Source organism: Melopsittacus undulatus, chromosome 4, assembly GCF_012275295.1.
Source record: "Melopsittacus undulatus isolate bMelUnd1 chromosome 4, bMelUnd1.mat.Z, whole genome shotgun sequence".
Classification (NCBI taxonomy): domain Eukaryota; kingdom Metazoa; phylum Chordata; class Aves; order Psittaciformes; family Psittaculidae; genus Melopsittacus; species Melopsittacus undulatus.
The window spans coordinates 37754298-37775075 of NC_047530.1; the positions used below are offsets into that span (position 1 = coordinate 37754298).

General features: G+C 41.0%; 1 protein-coding gene across 1 annotated transcript in view; it reads left to right on the top strand.

The window, feature by feature from the left end:
• Window positions 1-12515: 12515 nt before the first annotated feature.
• The window catches only part of SLC25A21 (solute carrier family 25 member 21), a 249042-nt gene continuing 240779 nt past the window's right edge, over window positions 12516-20778 (top strand). Inside the window, exon 1 of the mRNA XM_005148913.1 lies at window positions 12516-12582. Coding sequence (XP_005148970.1) covers window positions 12516-12582 — 67 coding nt within the window. The remainder of the gene's footprint in view (window positions 12583-20778) is intronic.

Genomic DNA, 20778 nt, shown 5'->3' on the forward strand with positions numbered 1-20778 from the left:
TAAGACCTGGTGCAAGGGAAAAAGGGCATTGTAAAAAAAGGACAGTGAATTCTACATATCTGCCCCACCTGTTTTCTTTAAACACCCTGGCCCCCACTCAACCCTATGTTGAAGGCATCTAAGAGGGACTCAGTAAGAGGCAAAAGAACTGTGTGTTGAGGGTAAAGGAATCACAGAAATACCCACACCCCCTCACACTGTACCTATACATAAGATAATAATAATTGTCTTACAATTAAGCCACACCAGGAAACTACTAGCAAGAAGGTCACAGCAAGAAGGCAGGAAGGGAGCAAGAAGTAATAAAGCCAAGGCACCACAGAATATCTTATATGTCAGGGAGAAATGGTGAAAAAGGACACCACAGAATTCATGCAGTTCTTCCTAGGGCTCAGTTTTCCCACTTCAGCTTGTACCCTAAAACAGTAATTGAAGAGACTAATGGACAAAATCTCCTATGATGAAGTTGTGTAACACACGGAAGGAGAACCGAATATTGCCTTTTTTCTTTTAATATGATGAAAAAGCAAAATTAAAACCTCGAGGGTGCCTTTTCACTTTTTAAATTATTAATCAAAATGCATTTTAAAATGTAACTGAGTGGAACTATGGGATTGCTGATGTCTCTTTAAGAAACAATGACATCAATGCAGGCTATACGAGAGAAGGATATAGGTGTGGAACTACATCCTTTTTCATCATACACAGTCAGGTGCAGAGAGAAAAGTTTAACTTCAAGATTCCTGTGGTCTACTGAAAATAAACACCATTACAAACAGATCCAAGAATACAGACTTAATTAAATAGTGTTTGTTTTTCTTCAGATACAGATCATGGGAACCAAGATATTTAACTACTTCAAAACTATTTTTTTTTTTATTATTCTATCTTAAACTGTTTACACTGTCAGCAAGCTTATGGTATGCTGAAAATTAGCAGGAGAATGGGGGAAGGAGGCTTGGGGGGCGGAAGAAGGAAAAAGGGGAAAAACTCAACTAGCATCTGTAAAAACAGATTTACATTGGTATCTGAGTATTTGATTGTCCTACTTCGATTACACTGAACAACTATGAATGTCTATGATACCAGCTGTATCAATTATTGAGTAATATTTCTAATAAAGAAATTAAAAATTTTAATACATTTTTGTAGCTCTACAAGAGGAGCTACAAAACATTCAACAAGTCTTAAAATTCTGGTGGATGTTCCACAGTTTTGTTCTTTTTTTTTTTCCCTCATTACAAGGAAGGCATCAAGGAACAAATTGGTCATACGGTGCTGAGGTCAAACTTCAGACAAAGAAAACCACTACCTAATATTCTACCATAAAAGTAAATGGAAAAACTGCCTGTATATGTGCACACATACAAATGCACTATTAAAAAATAAATAAATATGAAGAACACTGCTTCGTTTCTCATGCTTGTATTTAAAAATTTACATAACCAAGCTAACATATTCTCACCTGCAGAGCACCTGTTTCAAAATCCTACAAAACCTGAAATTTTATGTACTTGAATGTGAACCACAAATACACTGAGAATCAGAATCTTATAGCAAGTCCAACTGTAAATCAAAGAAACTTGAAATTAAGAACTATGTTTGAAAAAAACAAAGTGTGCCTTTCTAAAAGTAATACTAATAGCTTTAAGCTATTACACTGATGTGAATAACTTTATTATATAAATACTAATACTTTTATTAGAGGGTGGGTATTATTTAGGCAACTACAACAAGCATAAATGATAATATTCAGACAAGTCACTGCATTAGACATCTATCTTCTTCACATTTAACCATCCGATCTCTCTGAAACAGGACTAGCTGTTTTAAAGAAATACATGATTATGTATCTTACCATTATTGAGAGAAACAACTGCTTAAAAACAGAAACCAGTTATTTTTGCATGATTTCTTTCAATAACATTGGCCACTGGAACGTCTTAGAATAATTTTCTAATTATGTTCAGTTAGTATTCTCAGTTCTCTAACTACACTCAGCTGCAAGCCGAATTACCATTTTTGTCTGTAACTAGGCTTGTCTTTTTGGCAGTCTGTTAAGCTTGTAAAATTAAGTTAAACCTATAATACATAGGAAAAAACTCAACAAATATATAGGAAATAAAACATCAGTTTGTACTCTCAGATGTAATATGTAAGCACTAAGAATGGTTTTACTTCCTCACCTTTTGATACATTAGTATTACCAAAGAGAGCAAGTTAAATATATACATTTGAAAACAGTGTAATGAAAGAAAGCTAAAGCAGAGCTGATTACTCCCTAAGGATACAACCCAAGGACATAAAAAAAAAACCCCAAATGTTCCCAATACAAACCCAATGTTCCCAATACCAAGACTTACACATATTTAATTTTGTGCATTAAAACCTGAAAACTGGACAATAATATTTTAAATTGTGTAAATGCTCTGCAAAAAGGAAATATTTTAATACTTTTCATATCAACTGCCATGCCTTAGAAAGCCCTATTATCTTTCCCCTGCCAATCTAAGCTTAATACCATTCATCTGTTAAATTGGCAACTAATGACCATTTCTAGTTCTGGTCCCACCATGTGCTACACATATACAGACACAATCAGGAAGCAATTCTTCAGCACTAAGTACTCTCTTTACAAGTGGATGTTTTAATTTATAAGCTCAAGTACAACCAAAATTACTAGATCTGTACATTTCAAAAACACCATTAAAAAAAATCTTGTTTGCTTCAAGTACAGCAATCTTTGATTCCATGTTAAAATCTCACAGCAAAGCATTATACAGTATTTTCAGAACAGTTCTTACTCAGACACAACCCTGCTCTTACTCCACAAATCCTGATGAGAACTGCTACTCCCTCCCTCCAAAGAGCTAATCACTAATGAAGCATTTTAATCTTTGTCTTAATACTATGTTACTGAAGCAGATTAGATTTTTCTAATTTATTTCACACTTAACAAATTAGTTCATAGCTAGCTGGAACACTGCTATTTAAATGAACATATAACTTAAAGATCAAATTCTGTCTTCAACAGATTTACATAAAAGGACAGAAAGGATAACATTTGTCTACCAGCATGTTATGTGGATCTCCTTAACTCAATTTACTATGGATTTTATGGTGCAAAAATTAATGCCCTCCAGAAGCTGAACTCATTACCAATTATTTCTTCTAAACCCGCAGCATAATCCCATGCTGCTGTGACCGACGGAAGTTCTGCTGTTCACTTAAAAGTAAGTTGGATGAGTTCCTTCATTTGCTACTCTAGCAAGTGATACTGAGCAAAATGATACCCTAGATGCTGTCTCATCTTCTTTCTTATGAAGAAAATATGCTATGAATCAGTCTTGTATATTTCATTTCCTACTAAAACTGAGAGCAACCTAATTTTTTGCTACACATACAGCTGCCAACAGACTTGCACACCTTTTTCAACACAATTTTCCAGAACATCCCGGAGGAGACAGTCAGCAACAATAATGGAAAACAGCCTGTAGAGTCACTCGTGGACCCTACTCAGCTATCCATAGTCTTCTCTACTCCATAATCCACAGAAGCATCCCTGCAAGTCATTTGACATGTGTATATCACAGCAAACTCGCAGCATAGGCACAAATAACCTCCCAACAGATACCCAACAAACTCCTGGAAAAAGAAAACAAGCTTTACACATATTCTGGTAGCTAACATAAAGCTGACCACAGGTCATAGGTTCTACAATTATAGCTTTCAAAACAAAATAAGCTTTCAAAACAAAATCTGCTTTCAAAACAACTGAAATGCTGAGCTTTAATTCCTCTCAAAAGCATGAAATTTGACATCACCTTTGACAAGGCTCAGACAAGCGTAATGGTGCACAGAGAATAATAAACCAAGACATTTTTACATGTAGATGTTCAATAACATACAAAGGAAACCCCTAAACTACACATACTGCATTACAATGGCAGTCAGTTTAAGAGGTTATGCCTCTGTTACTGGTATGTGAGACAGACGAGCAATGCCTGTTTCACACTTCACACAGAAACACTCTAGAAATTCCATTTGAGAGAATTGTAACTAACACCCACAAACATCGCAAAAAGTTATAATCAGATTCACTGATACTATGAAAACAAAAAAACAATCCAAGCAATATTTCATACTGTGGTGGATTGATCCTGGCTGGATGCCAGGTGCCCAATGCTGCTCTATTAACTCCCCTTCCTCAACTGTACAGGGGAAAAAAAAATAACAAAAGGCGCAAGGGTTCATATAAGGACAGGGAGAGATCTGTCTACTGTCATGGGCAAAACATCATCAACTGGGGGAAATTAGTTTAATTTATTACCAATCAAATCAGAGAAGGGTAATGAGAAATAAAACCAAAACTTAAAAACACCTTTCCCCCCACCCCTCCATTATTCCTGGGCTTAACTGTACTCCTGATTTTCCCTACCTCCTCCCCTCCAGTTGTGCAGGACAGGGAATGGAAGCTGGGGTCAGCTCATCACACATTGACTCTGCTGATCCTTCCTCCTCAGGGGAGGATGCCTCATCCTCTTCCCTTGCTCTAGCATGGAGTCCCTCCCACAGAAGACAGGCCTCCACAAACTTCTCCCAACATGGATCCCTCCCATGGGCTTCAGTTCTTCATGAACTGCTCCATTCTGGGTCCCTGCCATGGGTGCAGTCCTTCAGGAAGAGACTGCTCCAGTGTGAGTCCCTTTGGGGTCACAAGCCCTGCCAGCAAACCTGCTCCAGTGTGGGGTCCTCTTTCTGTAGAGCCACAGGTCCTGCCAGGAGCCTGCTTCAGCATGGGCCTTCCGCAGGGTCACAGCCTCCTTTGGGTATTCACCTGCTCTGGTGTGGGGTCCTCCATGGGCTGCAGGCAGATATCTGCTTTAGCATGGATCACCATGGGCTGCAAGGGGAGGCCCTCTGGTCTTCACCACAGGCTGCAGGGGAATTTCTGCTCTGGTGCATCTACTCTCATTCCTTCGCTGACCTTGGTGTCTACAGCGTTTGCTCTCTCATATAGTCTCACTCCTCTCTCCAGCTGTAGGTTGTTGTGCATTAGTTTTATTTTCCCCTTCTTAAATATATTGTCACTGAGGTGCTACCATTTTTGCTGATGGGGTCAGCCTTGGCCAGCACAGGGTCTGTCTTGGAGCTGGCTGACATTGATTCTATCAGATACAGGGCAGACTTCTAGCAGGTTCTCACAGAAGCCACCCTGGCAGCCTTCCAGCTACTAAAATTTTGCCACACAAACCCAATACACATATAAACTAATTTAAAATTCTTTAATATAACAAAAGCCACCACTCCACAGAAACGCCAGTTTGCATTTTAACCTGTCCTTAAAAGATGAAAGGCAACATCAAGAACCACCATAGAAAACAGAAGTCTGCTGTTACAGTTTCTGCATCATGAGTCTAGCAGGAAGCAGGCTGGTCATCCTATTATCACTTAAACTAATTGATCAATGCAGAGGAATTTATCTTAACACACACCAGTTCTTTCCATAGCTGCATCTGTTCTACAAATAAATGTTTAATACTATTTCTATTACCCCTTCAAAACCATTTTCCTTTAAAAGGAAAAGGCAATAGCCAGCAATTGTACATTCAGGAATATCTGCAAGTTGCAACATTACCCTGCAGTTAAATATGTTAATAGACTTCAGCCCAGAAGGTTTGGTTGGTTGTTTTAAAAGTTTTATTGTTTTTTATTTTTAAGTTTCAAAACAAAGAGTGGGTAGCAAAAAAATCCCCTAGGATACGCCTCAGGTTTTCATGACTGGTTTTACACTGTGATGAATAGGCAGGACTCTCTTCCCCATCACCCTCAGCTCAAGTGTACCTTCTTGGTTTCAATTCTAGTGAATAATTTAATGACTCCTTCCACACAGTTAGGAAACCCATATTTTCTCTCCTCCCCCAAATCCTTCCTGCAAGCTCTGAAAACTTCCTTGGACTTTTATTAGCCTAGGCACCCTCAAAAACTAAAACCACCACAAACTGCAAAAAAATCTAGATGTGGGCATAAGGCATCAGCACTGTACTCCTATTTCTGCCAGTAATACAATGCACTTCGGTTTGTCTTACTGCAAGAGAAACAGGAAGCCTGACAATTACAAACTGTAATAGCAATCAGGCTCTAAAGAACTTGCACTATCACTATATGAAAACCTGTAATAGCTCCAAAAAAGGGTATATACAAATGTCAACAATAAGGTATCATTTACTAAATCTAAGACAGTATATAATCTTCCCAACTACAAGATCTACTAGTTTGACCTGAGTGTCATCAGTTGAAGTATTTAGAAGGAAAACAGACAAAACACCTAAGACTAGTGAAGAAATGGCCAGGAGGGAAAAAGATATTCTGCTACCATATGTCCTCTCCACAGGCAGATATACCAAATACTAGGAGGGCTATAATCTCCTCATAATGGTGTCACTTCCACCAGCGATCAGAGGCAGCAGTGACTGCATAGTTTCAAAACTCCTCCTCCTTCCCCAACACTTGCACCAGCAGCTGTCCCTACTTTCTCAAAGCCTGTACATAATTTTACGTTACAGTCCCTCTGTTCACTTTCCTTACTGCAACCAGAACTGCATAAACTTCTCCTTAGCTGGAGGACAAGACAATCTCATCACTTTTAAGAGCCTGAAATCAGTGCTGATCCCTGAATCGCTGATGGGCAGAAGATGGCTTGTAGCCATCATGCTGATGATACCTCACTACTTTATGCAGCTCGGTCTCACACACCTTATACATCTGAAAGACCTTGACGTGAACAACTACAGTTTGCCTACTTAAAAATAAAACCAGTTACCACATAACACAGAATGTTTACTTTAACTGTTATGACTTATTTTTAACTCTTGTTTATCCCCACAAGATATTTAAGTTAGTGCCATCATATATTTAAATAAGTAAATGATCCAAACAGGTGGTTTCATGTTGAACCAAAGTTGTATATTCCCAGAGCAAAACTGGCCAAGGATAGATGCTCAAGGGCAGGCACAAGAACAAGCTGAGGGCGTCACTGCATTTTTTCTCGGACCTGCAAGTGCCACAACCCCCAGAATTTGCAGCTCTTGAGATCTCCTGAGCCAGCAGTACATTGCTGTGGTTAACTCATTTTTATCCCATGACTGAAGCATTGCAATTTGAGACTGTTCTAAAAGTAGTTAGAACTCACTGAAATATTAAAAAAGACACTATACCCCTGCAAGGCACTTTGAATTCCCAAACTCAGGGTGAGTCAACTCCAACACCCAGCTCCAACAACCTCAAGCCCCTGAAATTGTACCTAGTAGACCCAGTTGTAGCTGCTCCACAGGCAGACACCGGTGTGCTGCCTCAGATGGAACAGGCCTCTGGGTACATACACTGAATGTTTTCCAGCTGTTCACATTGAGAAGCCATAGCCTTTTTTCCTAAATCAAAAAAGACCTCCACACCACCATTAAGAAAGCAGACTTAATATGGAACTTAGTAACTAAGAACTGAAGTACACAACTCACTGGGACTTCCTAAAGAGCTTTTTTAAAAAAGCATAAATGTCTAAAAAAAAGCGCAGACGGCAAACCTTATTTTGGCAAGATTTTCGTATGATTTTTTTTTCTTTCTTTAAATGCATTACTACTATTCCGAGGACCCTCCAGAGCTTGTTCTCACCCGACACTAGAGACACTAAAGACCCAGCACCCACCTCCTGAGTTCTGTTCGGGCCAGGTTTCACCTCAGGCTCTCCAGGCAACCTTCCCAGCGCTGCCCCCGCTCCGGGGAGGCGGCAGACAGTGCGCCCCTGCCCTCCCCGCTGACCTGACAGACCCTGATGCTCCAAAACGCTAATCCCCACACGGAAAACGTGCTTCCCCGCCTCCCCTCCTGCACAGCGGCCCGTAGGTCAGGCAGCTGGGGCTGCCCGGCGGCCTCAGGGCACGGGGTTGTAGCAGTAACGCAACCAAGGGGCTGGCAGCCCCTACACAGAGCCACAGCCCGGCGGCAGCTGCCCGGCCCAGGCGGAGAAGACCGGGCAGGGCCTCTTGCCCCCGGGGAGACGGTGAGAGCACAGCGATCCCTGCGAGCGCCGCCGCCAAACCGCGCCGCAAGGGACAGGGCAAATTCAAACTCGAGCGCCGCGGCCACCGCGGGAAGGGCCCCGCCACCCCGTTACCTGCGAGCTCCTCCCCTACTGCCGGCGCGCGGGCGGCCCTGCGCCGCCGTCTCCACAACAAAGCCCCAGAGCACACGGACCCAGCGGCGGGGGCTCTGCTCCGGGGCGGCGCGGTTGGTGTGCGTGGCGAGTGCGGTAGCGCCGCCCAGCGGGCGGGAGAGGCTGCGAGAGACCAACCGCGGCGGCGAGGGCGGCACTGGGAAACGGGGAGTGCGGCAGCTCGGGGCGGGTTTGCGGCCGCGCTTCCTCCGCACGGGGAGAAGTTGTTTCGTTTTCGGGGGCTAGCACTGGAGTGCTGCCCAGGCTGGTACGGAACGGCATTCCCCACGAGGGGATACAGTAAGCTCAAAGGGAGACAAATCCTACCAGGGCAGTTAGGGAGGGGTATGTCGTGGCGCACATGCAGTGGTTTGGGAAGAGGCCATATGGAAATGGAAATAAGCCTGGAAGTGCTTTAGGAAACCTGCACACCGGGAAGAGTGCCCTTCGCGGGGGAGCAGACGGAGGGTAAGGGAAGTATGCCACATAAAGACTTCCAGCAGGAGAATGACTTGTGTTGAGGTGAATACATTCGGGGTTTCAATATTGTGAGACAAACTTAATAGTCTCCTAACAATAGCAGAGTTTACTTTTTTCAGGAGCAGGTGTTCTGCTATTGTGTAAACACAATTCTATGTAAATTCTATGCGGTCTGAACAATTTTATTTTTTTTTTACATAAACTTCCCTTTTGTTGCAATGACACCTTCTGCAGGAAACAAATCTGACCAACCAGTTTCTGCACCTTCTGATCAATTCCAAATTCTCTCTACTGTTGAACTACTGAGGCAAGCACACTTCAACACTAGATGCATGGAGAGACCTGCATCTCTGGAACAAAAAAAGTAGTGATGTTTCAGCATCTGCTTTTTGATGATACAGAACACTGGAGACTTTGTGATCCTGCTGTATTTATTGAAGTCTAAAAGAGCCAAACTAGGGGAACTAAGGCAAATGTTAATGAAACACTGAAGTTGAGATTTTAATTAATTAAACGTCAGCACACTTAAAATTTATTCATTTAAGGGTGTTACTCTGTATTCCCACAGCAATCCCCACTCTGCTCTTGCACAGATCAAAGAATTCAAGTTACTGTTTATTTGCTGATGCATGAAAATTACATAACCGAATGTTACATCTTTTTGCAATTGGATCTTGGTCTTTTAACACTTTACAAACACTTCTCTGTATATTTCCTACATTCTCATACATTTCTGCTGAAGCAGAAATAAAGGTGGTTTTCTCTAATCTTTGTTCTAAGTTACTAAAGGCTACATTTCCTTTCAAGCTTGGAACCTCTATTCACTTAGCAACTTTTGTTGCTAAACTGCCACAAAATACTTGCAGACACTCAGTAAACCAACATATTAGAACAGTATTACAATTTCATGAAAATACTTTCCCAAAGATACTCTTACAAGGTTTTGGCTTCCAAATACTGCAGTGCCTGCAATCTGTTCTCAAAACAGGAAAACATGTTTTGAAAGGTTTGAGAAATGATTCCCAGACAAGTCTGTGAGGGGGATGAAAACACTGCAGTTTCAGAACCTTGCACACAAACCCCACTTGTAGCCTGTTGAAGGATCTTTCCTGCGCAAAATATTCCTCATGTGAAAAGCATTGGGATTTTGCTGGGAGAAAAAAAAAAAGTTCTTTCCTAGTGAATAAGGAGGATAGTTAAATGAGTTGAATCTTCTTGTTTCTGATAGGTTTTCATGATTTTGCTTTGCCAGATTCTTTCCCTCAGTTTAACAGTAACCTTTGTATTTTCATATATCCAATCCAGGGAGCCATGACCTGAGAACACTGTCTTTCACAATACTATCAAACTGCACTGCTTTCTGCCTCCGTTATATAAACAATGACATTTTAATCCCAATCTAAAATATATTTCCCCTTTTATTTACATATATTTTCTCATTTACAAATTAATCTCTTTGGTTATGCAAACTCCATCCAACAGAATGCTGGAACACTATTTTTTCCCTATCAGCTTTAGGCATGTCCATTTCCACTTCTACAGTAAATATGTGTCTTTCTTCCCAGTGGACTTCTTCCTCAACTCTTTTCCTTGTGGAAAACGTGGTATTGTTAAAAAAAAAAAAAACAACCAACATATTTCTCTTGTACTTTAAAGGTACCTTTTCACAGCTGGAGGGCAAAGAAAACCAGCACATATTCTATTTGATTCTGCTATGCTACATATATTCCTGGACGCAGACTCATGAAATCCAAATTTTAGCACAATGCCTCTGGTGTGCCTATGATTCACTATGCCTAAGATTTTGTCTTAAAGTCAGTACCACAAAGGTTTTAAATTAGCATCTTACTAAACTAAAATGTATCTAGACAGCAGACTGCAGTTAAATACCTTTCTCAGACATGGAAAATGGAGCATAAATGCACTGTTCAGGTATATGAAACATCTAACAATATGCTTCTTAAGGAACAGAGAAAGAACTAGGCACCAACATTTCCCTTTGGTAGCTGTGCTGCAGGATGCATAAATGCACCTAGTTACAATTTATGCTTTGTATTTCACATAAACTGATGCCCTTGTAAGGTAAGAAGAGTCTGTCTCTTCTTTCAGGGGAAAGAAGTTGAAAAATAACGATGTAAAAACTACCTTTCTTTTCCTGCTCATTTGAAGAGGTGCCAGTAAATCTAGCTCCCTATTTCCACTTCAAGATGCTCAAGATCACACATGGAATTCAGAATTGCTTTGAAGATACCGTGAAGGATTTCTGATTCAAAATGAATATCCTTGTCTGTGTGAATACTGCAGGGCTATTGACAGGAAAGAAAAAAAAATAATCCCAAATTATCCATGTGACTGGTTAAACAAACAGCATAGCACCTTATTCAAGAGGCAGTTCCTTAAATCCATCTTCTTAACTCTAATAAATATGCCCTTGAGATCAACCATAGCTTTGTTTTCTCCCTAAAAACAATGTAATTGAGCTTGTACCCCTGACTGCTAGCAAAGAAGCAAAGGTTGAGCTCAGAGTGGACAAGCCTTCCCTTGAGGCAAAAAAAGTCAGCAGCGCCAGAGGCTGTGGGCTACCTGCAAAAGGATGAAACAGAGAAGAGTACAAGAAACCACAGTGCTATTCAAACTTAGGGGCAAGAGAAGTGGAGACAAGGAAAAGGTCTTTACAGCAAACCCAGGGATTGGACTAACACAATAAGATCAGTGATACAGCAGGGAAAATAAAAGACTACATACAATACTGCATCTGTTTCCAACTTTTGCAGGTTCCAAATCCACATAAACATTTAGGTATTCAGTTGTTGATTAAGTGCTTAAGCTGTAGTTTATTAACCTGAGTGCCATTTTGAATCTGGCTCTAAGCCAAAAAGAGTCTGTACTAGTAAACCACAAAGGATCTGTGCCCATTCTCTGGTTCTGACAATAAATGTCCTTGTGTGTTCTGCATTCATATGGCTTGAACTGTCTTCCTCTCCCATGATGCTGCCTCTGGGGATGTGCCCATGCTGTTCTCAACTAAACCCTGGCACCCTGTGGAAAAGTACGGTGTGGCCTTGGTGGAAACAGTGTTGGAGACTGTCAGGAATGACACTGACTGTGTGCCAGCACTCAAGCCCATTCCCTGGCACCGTTTCGTTTACTAAAATGGGCCAACAGATCTGCGTAACACATGCAACAGCCACTCTCCAAAGGACAAAATACCTGTGTCCTTTGAACACCAAAGAGTTCGAACCAAAGCCTGAAGGTTTTAAAAGTACAGAAAGAGAGCCGCTGAGTTAAGTGGTACCACCGACCCTTCCTAGAAACGGAGCGCCAGGGGAGCTGCAGGTGTTAGCTGGATCCCGGCAGCAGCGGGGAGTAGGACTTCAAGTGTGCGTTGTATGGCACCAACCCCAAAGCGAGAAGTACACGGCACAAACCTAAGGAGGTGACAGGCCTTCCCCCATCAGTTCACCGAGAGGCCGCCAGAGCCTGCCTCCCGCCCCAGCTCTTCCCGAGAGAGGCAGGCTACCAGACTCCCGGCTAGAAGCGATCCCAGGGCCCTATCTCCGCCGTAATTGCCAGCAAGCCGAGAGTCCGGGGCCGCCCCATGCCCGTCGGCGGCTAAAGGCCGCTGAGCGACCGCACGTGGGGGCCCGGCCCGCGCTCCCGCCCCGCCCGGCATTGCCGCGGCCCCCCCTTCCCCGCAGATAAACGCGGCTCCCGCCCCCCCTATGCTCTTCTCCCACCCGCCCAGCACAGAGCCGGCCCCAACTCCGCAGCCGTTCTCCAGGCGCTGGTTGTCTCTCGCTGCGGCACCAGCGAGCGAGCGGGGATGGCTCGTAAACCCGGGAGCTTTCTGCAGGAGGCTTCTCACCAAGTCGTCGCCGGAGGTTCGGCGGGTAAGTGGTGCGTTCCTCCTGGGCGGGGAGGGTCTGCCCGTCCCTCGCCGGCGCTCCGCCAAGCTGAGGTGAAGGCGGCCTCACCGCCACCCGCCCCCCCCCCCCCGCGCTCTCCTCAGGCGCAGGAGCGGTGGCGTGGAACGGCCTGGTTCAGTGGCAGCTCCTCCCCCATCGAGCGGCAGGGGCGGGTGGACCCCTGATGTGGCCCGGGGGTCCTGGGGGCGGGTGCGACGCGGCGGTAGCTGTGTGATGATGCTCAGCGCCCAGCGGGGGTGAGGGAACCTTTCCGGGGTCTGCAGTGTATCTCCGTTAAACAGCACCGTACAGCTCCTCTGATGATAAAGGGGGGGCAGGCGGGGTCACTCCAGCGGTAACAGCCAGTGGCGTCCCCTTCGGTCGTTGCCAGTTTCCTTGCTCGGAGCAGTCGCAAGTCACCGCTGGCGCCTTCCGCGTTTCGGACGCGTCCACTGTGCGCTCCCCGCAGCTGTCTCGTGGAGGAGCCCACGCAGGGCTACAGTGGAAATGTGTTTCTGTGTTTTAAAGCTAAAGAATGTCGAGGTTACTGTTTCATCACGTTATTTGTACTTCGAACTATAAGTGTCAAAACAGTATGCATCTGTTTAGCAGTGGAAGTATTGCTAGTTAATTTTTTGTTTGTTTCCTCTATCTGAAACACTTAAGTCAGCTTGCAGTGCAGGCAACAGGTACAAAATATACTGCTCTTCCAGTGTATGTATGTAAACCCTGTGAGCATTTCAACTATGCAGTGTGTTCTTAAGTGTTCTTTAGTGTCTCTTCTGGGGTCCAAATGCTGTTTGTAGTGTTTTATGTGAGAGGAAAGCTGCACAGTAATGTTGCCGTGTCTTACTTAATGCTTCAGTTTAATGTGTGCAAGCAAAATTCTCCTGTGGGTGAGTCCTGCATGGCCATGATGCTGCGTGTGAGCTGGTGTTCTGTTCCCTCTAATTCCCCTGCTGCTCCTAATTCCACTTTTATGCATTCCTGCCACCAGAACATATTTGAGCTCTTCCCTTTCATACTTATGACTGCATGTCCTTTGTTTTCAGAATTCTGCTTTGATACAGAGTGATTTCACAGCAGAAGCAGAGATGTGCTGTCCTGTCCCTTCCAGCATATTGTATGACTATGTTTAGTTCCTGCAGCTGTGGAAATTCTAAAGCTTTTTTTAGGTTCTGCTTGGTACCATCTCCCTTCTTCCCTTAGGAGAGAAAGGGAGGCTTTAATCTGTACTAGTCCATTGAAGGCCTTTCATACATGAAGGGATAATGAGTTATTTTGCTGCCAGATGTTTTGCAAGATGACATATTTATCTGCCCATAGCAGTGGGCCTGTGCCTCGATGATTCAGATTGATCTAACTTAGTATCTTTCCATTCTCTGGCAGTAGGCTGTCTACAGGCTTTCTTTGTTCTGAGAAGGACAGACAGTTTGGATAACACACTGGAAAGAAAACTGGAAAGAAAGATAAAGGGCAAAGTTTTACAGAAGGGCTAGAATTGAGAAAAGTGTGTTTGGTGGTGTAGGGAAAAAGACAGCAACTATTTGCTGATCTGGTAGGCATAGATGTTAAAGTGAAAGAATTTTCAGTTTAAGAAGACAACTGATCTGCACTTAGCACTTTTTTAAGGTATAATGTAGGATGCTGGCTGAATCTATTGCAGAAGCATACTGTTAGCAGATGCTTGCATCCTTTTGCTTAGTCTTGTTTCAGACAGGTTCCTCAGCTCCATCACTAACCAACCTTAATTCTGTACAGAAATTCCTACTTATTAGTTTTGAAATAAACCAGGAAAATTGTTCTCTAAGTCTGAACAACACTAACACTGTACTAGGTGGATTAGTGAATGATTTAAAGTGGGATTAGAGGGAAATGGCTCAAGCTTGAAAACTTGGCTCTCAGATGCTTAAACCTCAATAGTGGTTTTCTTGGTGATTTGTTGAAAAGATAGAAGAGGAAATCTGTAGCTTTGAGGTCAACAGTCTAAAGGTTAAATTTCTCAGGCAAGTGTGGATCCAACATGGAAAAGGTGGAAGGAGGAAGGAAAGGATGGAGAAAAGAGTTGTTGAGGGTGTACTTGAGTGTTGTATTTCATCCTAGTGTGGGTTTTGATTGACAGACCTTAGTTTCCCAGTATCACTTTAGACAACCTGTATTGCTTTTGGCTGCCTCTGAAGAAGGACATAGGGCTTTTACAGGTGCTTTGTTATGTTTACTGGCTTCGTGTGAATGTCCCAGATATCCTTGAGTGGCTTTGCTGCCTGTACCAGGGCTTAGTATTTAAAAGATAAAAAAAAATAAAAATTGTGGTGAACTAATGTTTAGATTTTTAAGAAGTTCTGATCATCTTAACTCATACAGTTAAGCACAAGGAATGTATGGAGGTGTTTGTAAGAAAGATGCAGTAAGTTGGTTTCTTTGACAAAACAATATGAAAGTAGCAAGGTAGTAGAGGAATGAGCTGCACAGTAGAATATGTGTTATTGAAAGGTAAGAAATGTCATCTGTGTAGCTAAAATGAGAGGTTATTTAGCATCTGCATGTCTGATGCAAAAGGATCTGATAAGAAGCGATTCTGATAGGTCAAGTGGAAAATTATTATAGATAAGCCAGAGCTGTCAGAACAGGAAGAAAGCGATATTTTAAGCTTTATGGAAGATGACAGGACTTGTTCATGGACTTAATAAAGACAGGGGAAGGGGAAAGAAAGAAATCAAGCATGACCTCTAGTCTACAGGACCGATAAGATGGAGGATACTGGCATGCTGAAGGAGAGAGAAATGAAAGTATTCAGTGTTATAAAGGAAAAGATTTAAACATACCATTTCTAAGGGAAAGATAAACTTGAACAGCTCTCTGCTGCAATTGAACTGTAAATCTCAAGCATGACAGGACTTTGTACATACTTCATGTCTGCGGGAAGAGGTCCATCTGCTTCCACATGGCTCATAATTTGATTTCATATTGAAAGCTCTGCTTCCTGAGCATGTACTCAATCTTAAATCTCATCAAAGTCTTACTTGGTCTTGGCTTATGTTCTTTCTGCTGGCATTCAGTTTGCTCCCATTTTTTAGATTCCTGAATGAAGGTTAATAGCATGATTGAGAACACTTGGTTTTGTTTGCTTGCCTGGGTGCACAACAATACTGAAAAACAAGACTGAAATGCAATTGGGGCACTTCATTAGTAAGTTTCATCCCTTCTAGTACAGTGAATTGCAGGCATATTCCTTTTCTCTAGTGGTTAATTAGTAAACCAAGGCATGTGTGGCATTTATAGGATAAAGTAAACAGAAAATAAAACCTAAACTAAGAATCACTGTGGAAAGAACAACTTGAGAATCTCTAACTGATTTCCTTTGAGTTACAGCAGTTCTTTAAAAGGGTAGTTGAGAAGTTCAGTCAATGCAGGGTTCAAGTTACAGGAAGAATTGTTTTGCTAATTCCCAAGGATTTAAAAAATCCTTGGTTTGTCTGCCTGTATAGAAAAGACAGGAATTGTTGCATACAAAGGCAATGGACATTTCTGTCCTCATGGAGAGGAACTGAATATTGCAAAGTATGTTGTGTGATACCCAGGTTGATTTGCCAAGACATCCTTGCAATAGAGTCTTGAGTCAGTTTGAATGATGAAGTGCAAATGTCATCAAAACAATTGCATGGATGATCCTTGCCTGAGTGAAGGGAAGTAGGTGAATATAACTACCCCAAAACTTCTAGGTGCTGCTGCTTGGTATAAGTGTGTTCTTGTTTTCCTGTAAGTAGGAAACAAAGGCTGCAGATGGCGACAGTTAGATAAAATCACAGGTAACGTAATTTAATTTCTATTTAGTTTGTATGATTACCTCTTTCTTCTGTACATGCGAAAATAAATAATAAATATTTTTAATTTGGGGTTAAAATTTTGAAGAGTTTATTTAATATGTCTATGATGTTTTTCAAATCTGTAATAATGAACTCATCTTTAAGTACTTTTCCGCTGTAATTGTTTCTTTTTTTCTAATTCCATTTAATACATGAACTTGGTCTATTGGCTCTCTCTTATATGGGAGAGATAGAATAAAAAGAGCTTTAAAAAACTTAAGATAATCAGAGGTGGCCTTTTTCCTCTTCATATATTCAGGAAAAAGCACGATTTCTACCTGCTTTCTGGACCTCTTGGCTACAATTTATTTTTTTTTTTTTAGAGTTAGGTTTCCAGCTGCATTGAAATCTAATAGGATTTGAGAGTCTAATTATCTTAAGCTCCTTTGAAAGCCCAGACCTTTTCTTTTGGAAGGTATTTTAATTCAGGAGTAGACAAGAGTCCGGTATCCTGCATAGCAGCAACTCCTTTAAACCACATTGATAAGCAGGTAAGCCAATAGAGTAAGGCTGTCAGATGCAAATACAGTATTAAAATCAGAGTTTGGGATTGCCATCACTAGAGGCATTAGGCAGACAAATGTCATTACAATGTATGGTAGCTGGCATACTCTGTGAAACACTTCAGGTTATTTGGTCCCTGTGAATGAGAGGAGTGTGATACAGAGAAAGCACTTTAAACAGCAGGAGAATTGATTAATTATCCCTCCCCCAGGTGTTTAGCTAATTTGTTTTGATTATTTTGCTGACATTTTTCTGGGAATTTAAGTTAGTGTCCTATGTTGAGTGATTTTTTTTCTTGCTTTTTAAGCCATGCAATTGGCATTACTGTGTTTATTGTTTCATGACATGTTACTAAATTACTCACTGCTCATAGGTAATTTCAGCTAGCTAAATAGTCAGCTAAACATCATAACTATCTTGACTTGAAACCATAATAAAGTGCTTAAATCTTCCCCTTTCTGAAGTCTCTTAAGGCTGAAATATTACCTAAGACAGCAGTATGTGCTCACTGTCTTTTGCTGCCTGTATTTGGCATTTTGGATCAACAGAAGCTGTTTAGATTAAAAAGCGAAGGCTGAGAAGCAGTTAAATAGTATTAGTTTCAAGGAAACATCCTACAAGTTCAGGTACTCCAAGGATTTTGAACTTGTTCATACCAGTGAAGCCAATTTTCTCTGCTAGGCTGAAAAATTGATTGTGTGCTACCTGGTGTTGTACTCGGAGCTTTGGAGAGGAGTTGCTTGGTTGGCAGTGTAGTCAGGAGAATGATAAGCGAGAGACCAAAGAGACCAGAGAAGACCAGAAGTAAATTGTGTGTAAACTGAGACACTGGATATCCTGAACCTTCCCAAGTGTGTTCTCAGCAATGGGGAGGACATAGTAACTGTCAGGAAGTTAAGACTGGGAAAGATTTGAATGTCTCTGCTCAGGCAGCTATCCCCTCTATGGTGTGTTTAATGAAATGTGTGAAAAAGAAAATGTAAAATACCTTTTCAAGGTCTATGCAACCACTATTGCTTTCATTGTTAAGCAGTTCAGAGAGGAAGTACAGTGTTTGGGACAGTTTGACTTCAGTGGGTTAGTGTGATAAGGAACAGTCACCAGAGAATCTCACAAAAACTGATGCTAGTTTGAGGTCAGTATGGTCAAATTGCTGCCTTTGGTCTCCTGGGTACTTAAAAGCAAGCTAAAATGATATTTTTCATCCCATGAGAATGTACCTCCATGCTGCAGACCAGTGCAGCAAGCAGCCAACTGGGGGTATGCAGAATGCCATGTAATACAGTTACCTTGTGAACTATGCGGAAATTAAGAGTATCTCCCCACCTACTACAGCATTTCAGACTTGAATTCTGTAAATAACAATTTTCAGTAAATAACAATTTTCAGTCTCTAAACTTCCCCTTTTCTACCAGCTGATAATGGTAAAAATTCATCCCTGAATCTGAAAGACAAATTGGACTGTTTGCTTCTTACATGTCTTCTTTAAATAAATGGAGTGTGAGGTTGCTTCAGAAAACCTTGTTTAATTTTAGTGTTTAAATTAAGTATTTGGCAGGATTTCAGATGCCATGATGACTATGCAAAGCTGGCAACTGGCAAAATTTCTCTAAATTTTCAGACAGTTTAGTAATTTGAAGAAATGATATTTTTGCAGTGAAGTTTTAGTTTAAATGAAACAATTGAAAACCTCTGTAAGTAGTGTTTAGGGTGAACTGGATCAGGTTGTTGCAGCATACTAACATGTTATGAACACCCATTTGGAACTCTTAAATGTGTTTCAAGCTATGCGTTTTTTTTTAAATGTAGTAGCTTTTATATGGGGGTTAAGATTCAAAGTAATTATTACATGTTTATATAATACTGACAAAAACTAAAAAAAAACCCAAGGCTTTTCAGAACATGTTGTGACACCTGGTTTACACTTAGTACTTTCTGTAGAAACTGGGACCTTTGAATCAAGAATTTTTTGGTCTTTGGACTCAGAAATTGCTTGTACCAAACTGCCTGTGATGGTGTCTTTCTCTGATACTCACTGTTGGTTAGTGCATCCTTCAGCAAACTCATCAGTCCCATTCTTTGTTCCAAGAGAAACACTGGGAAAAGCAAGTAGTTGGCTGAGCTTTATTTAGTCTGGCATGTTAGCCAACGGGGACAAAAATTCTGGTGCACAGAATATTCCATGGGTGTGCAATAAGACACTTATCCTTAAGATTTTATGTATATGGTAAACTTAAGGGCTTTGAGAAATGTTAAACATTTTCTGTTATTTTTAGTGTAACAAGTTTACGGTTAAAAAAAATAAAAAAACCCAACAACAACAACAAAAAAAAACCCGACAGAAAAACAACTCCCCCCCCCAAAAAAAAACCACAAAAAACCCCCACAAAAGCCAAACATAAAAGCCCGCAAATAAAATAAAAATTGACTGAACAACCAACCCCAAACTTCAGAAACGACTAATAAACTTGCTTATCCTCATTTTCTCTGCTATCCACAAGATGGCAGTGTAGTACTACAATAAGATTCTAAATGTGGTGGTGCTTGCTATGGGTGAAGGATGAATAAAAAAGTATGTTGAAGCTGTTGGAGGTGAGATTAGCGTATATAATTTTTAATGATAATATGTGAAAGCAAATCCTAGATAAAAAACAAATAATGGTCAATAAATTCTGATTTCGTATAGGTACTGCAAAACCAATGACACTAGTTTTGATTTTCCTTGAGTCAGCCACAGGAACTGTAAATAGTGATACATCACTGGTAAAGGTCAAAAGATGGTCTTAAGGCTAAGATACCACATATAAATCAGAAAACTTGGGATAAACACCTGTCCCAGTGGAATCACTGTTCAACTAGCTGCTGATTTCTACAGAGAAAAGACTTTGTCTTGATTATTTTAATTGTACTATAGTTTTTGTGATATTGAAGAAATCTCTTCAAACTCTCATTGCCCATTTATAAACAAAGTGAAGACTGCTGTTACATGCTGCTGTAAGCCTATCTTAACTTCTTTCAACTGTTGGCAGGAATGGGACCTACAGCAAAGCTTAAGGATCTGTACTTCTTCAGAATAAACTAAATATTTTGTTGCAACTCTAAATATTTTGTTGTCAGATTTCCAACATAAAGAATATTATAGAATAGCATGTATTATACATATAAAAGTATGCCTGTTGTAAAGTTTATAGGCAAAAATGCTTTGTCTTTAGAAGTTTTGAGAAGTTGATACAACCTCTGTAAGCAAAGATTATATTGGGGCCAAGAAAATTTTTTCATTACTGTGTTTGTTTCATCATTTGTACTTAGGGACAGATAGTCCAATCCATGTTAACTTGTCATACCAGAAAAGCTAGTTAGGTAATAATAAAATTCTAATGTATAGAAACAAAGCATGCTTTTTTAGTAGCAGTACATGTATTTCTGTGGCAGCATTCTAGAAAGAAAAATGAAAACTGGTTCTGGCTATTTCTCTGCAGGACATCTGTAATTATTGTCTGTGATATTACAAATTCTCCTTTAACTGTAGCTCTATTTCTGTGACATTACCTTGGTGGTCTTCTTATACACTTGTAAACATTCTTTCTTATGCATGTTAATTCTCTATTTCAAGCTAGCATAGTAGTAGATACTCAAAGTAATACCACTGAGACTGGAAGAACTCATTTGTTACAAGATTGACTCTGAAATTCTCTCTGAAAAATTGATATATTAACCTAAACTACTCAGACTGGCCTAAGTATTATGATTAGGGTTGGTATGAATTAAAAGTGCTAAAAGAGCTGAAGGCAAATAAAAGAAAACCCTCTGC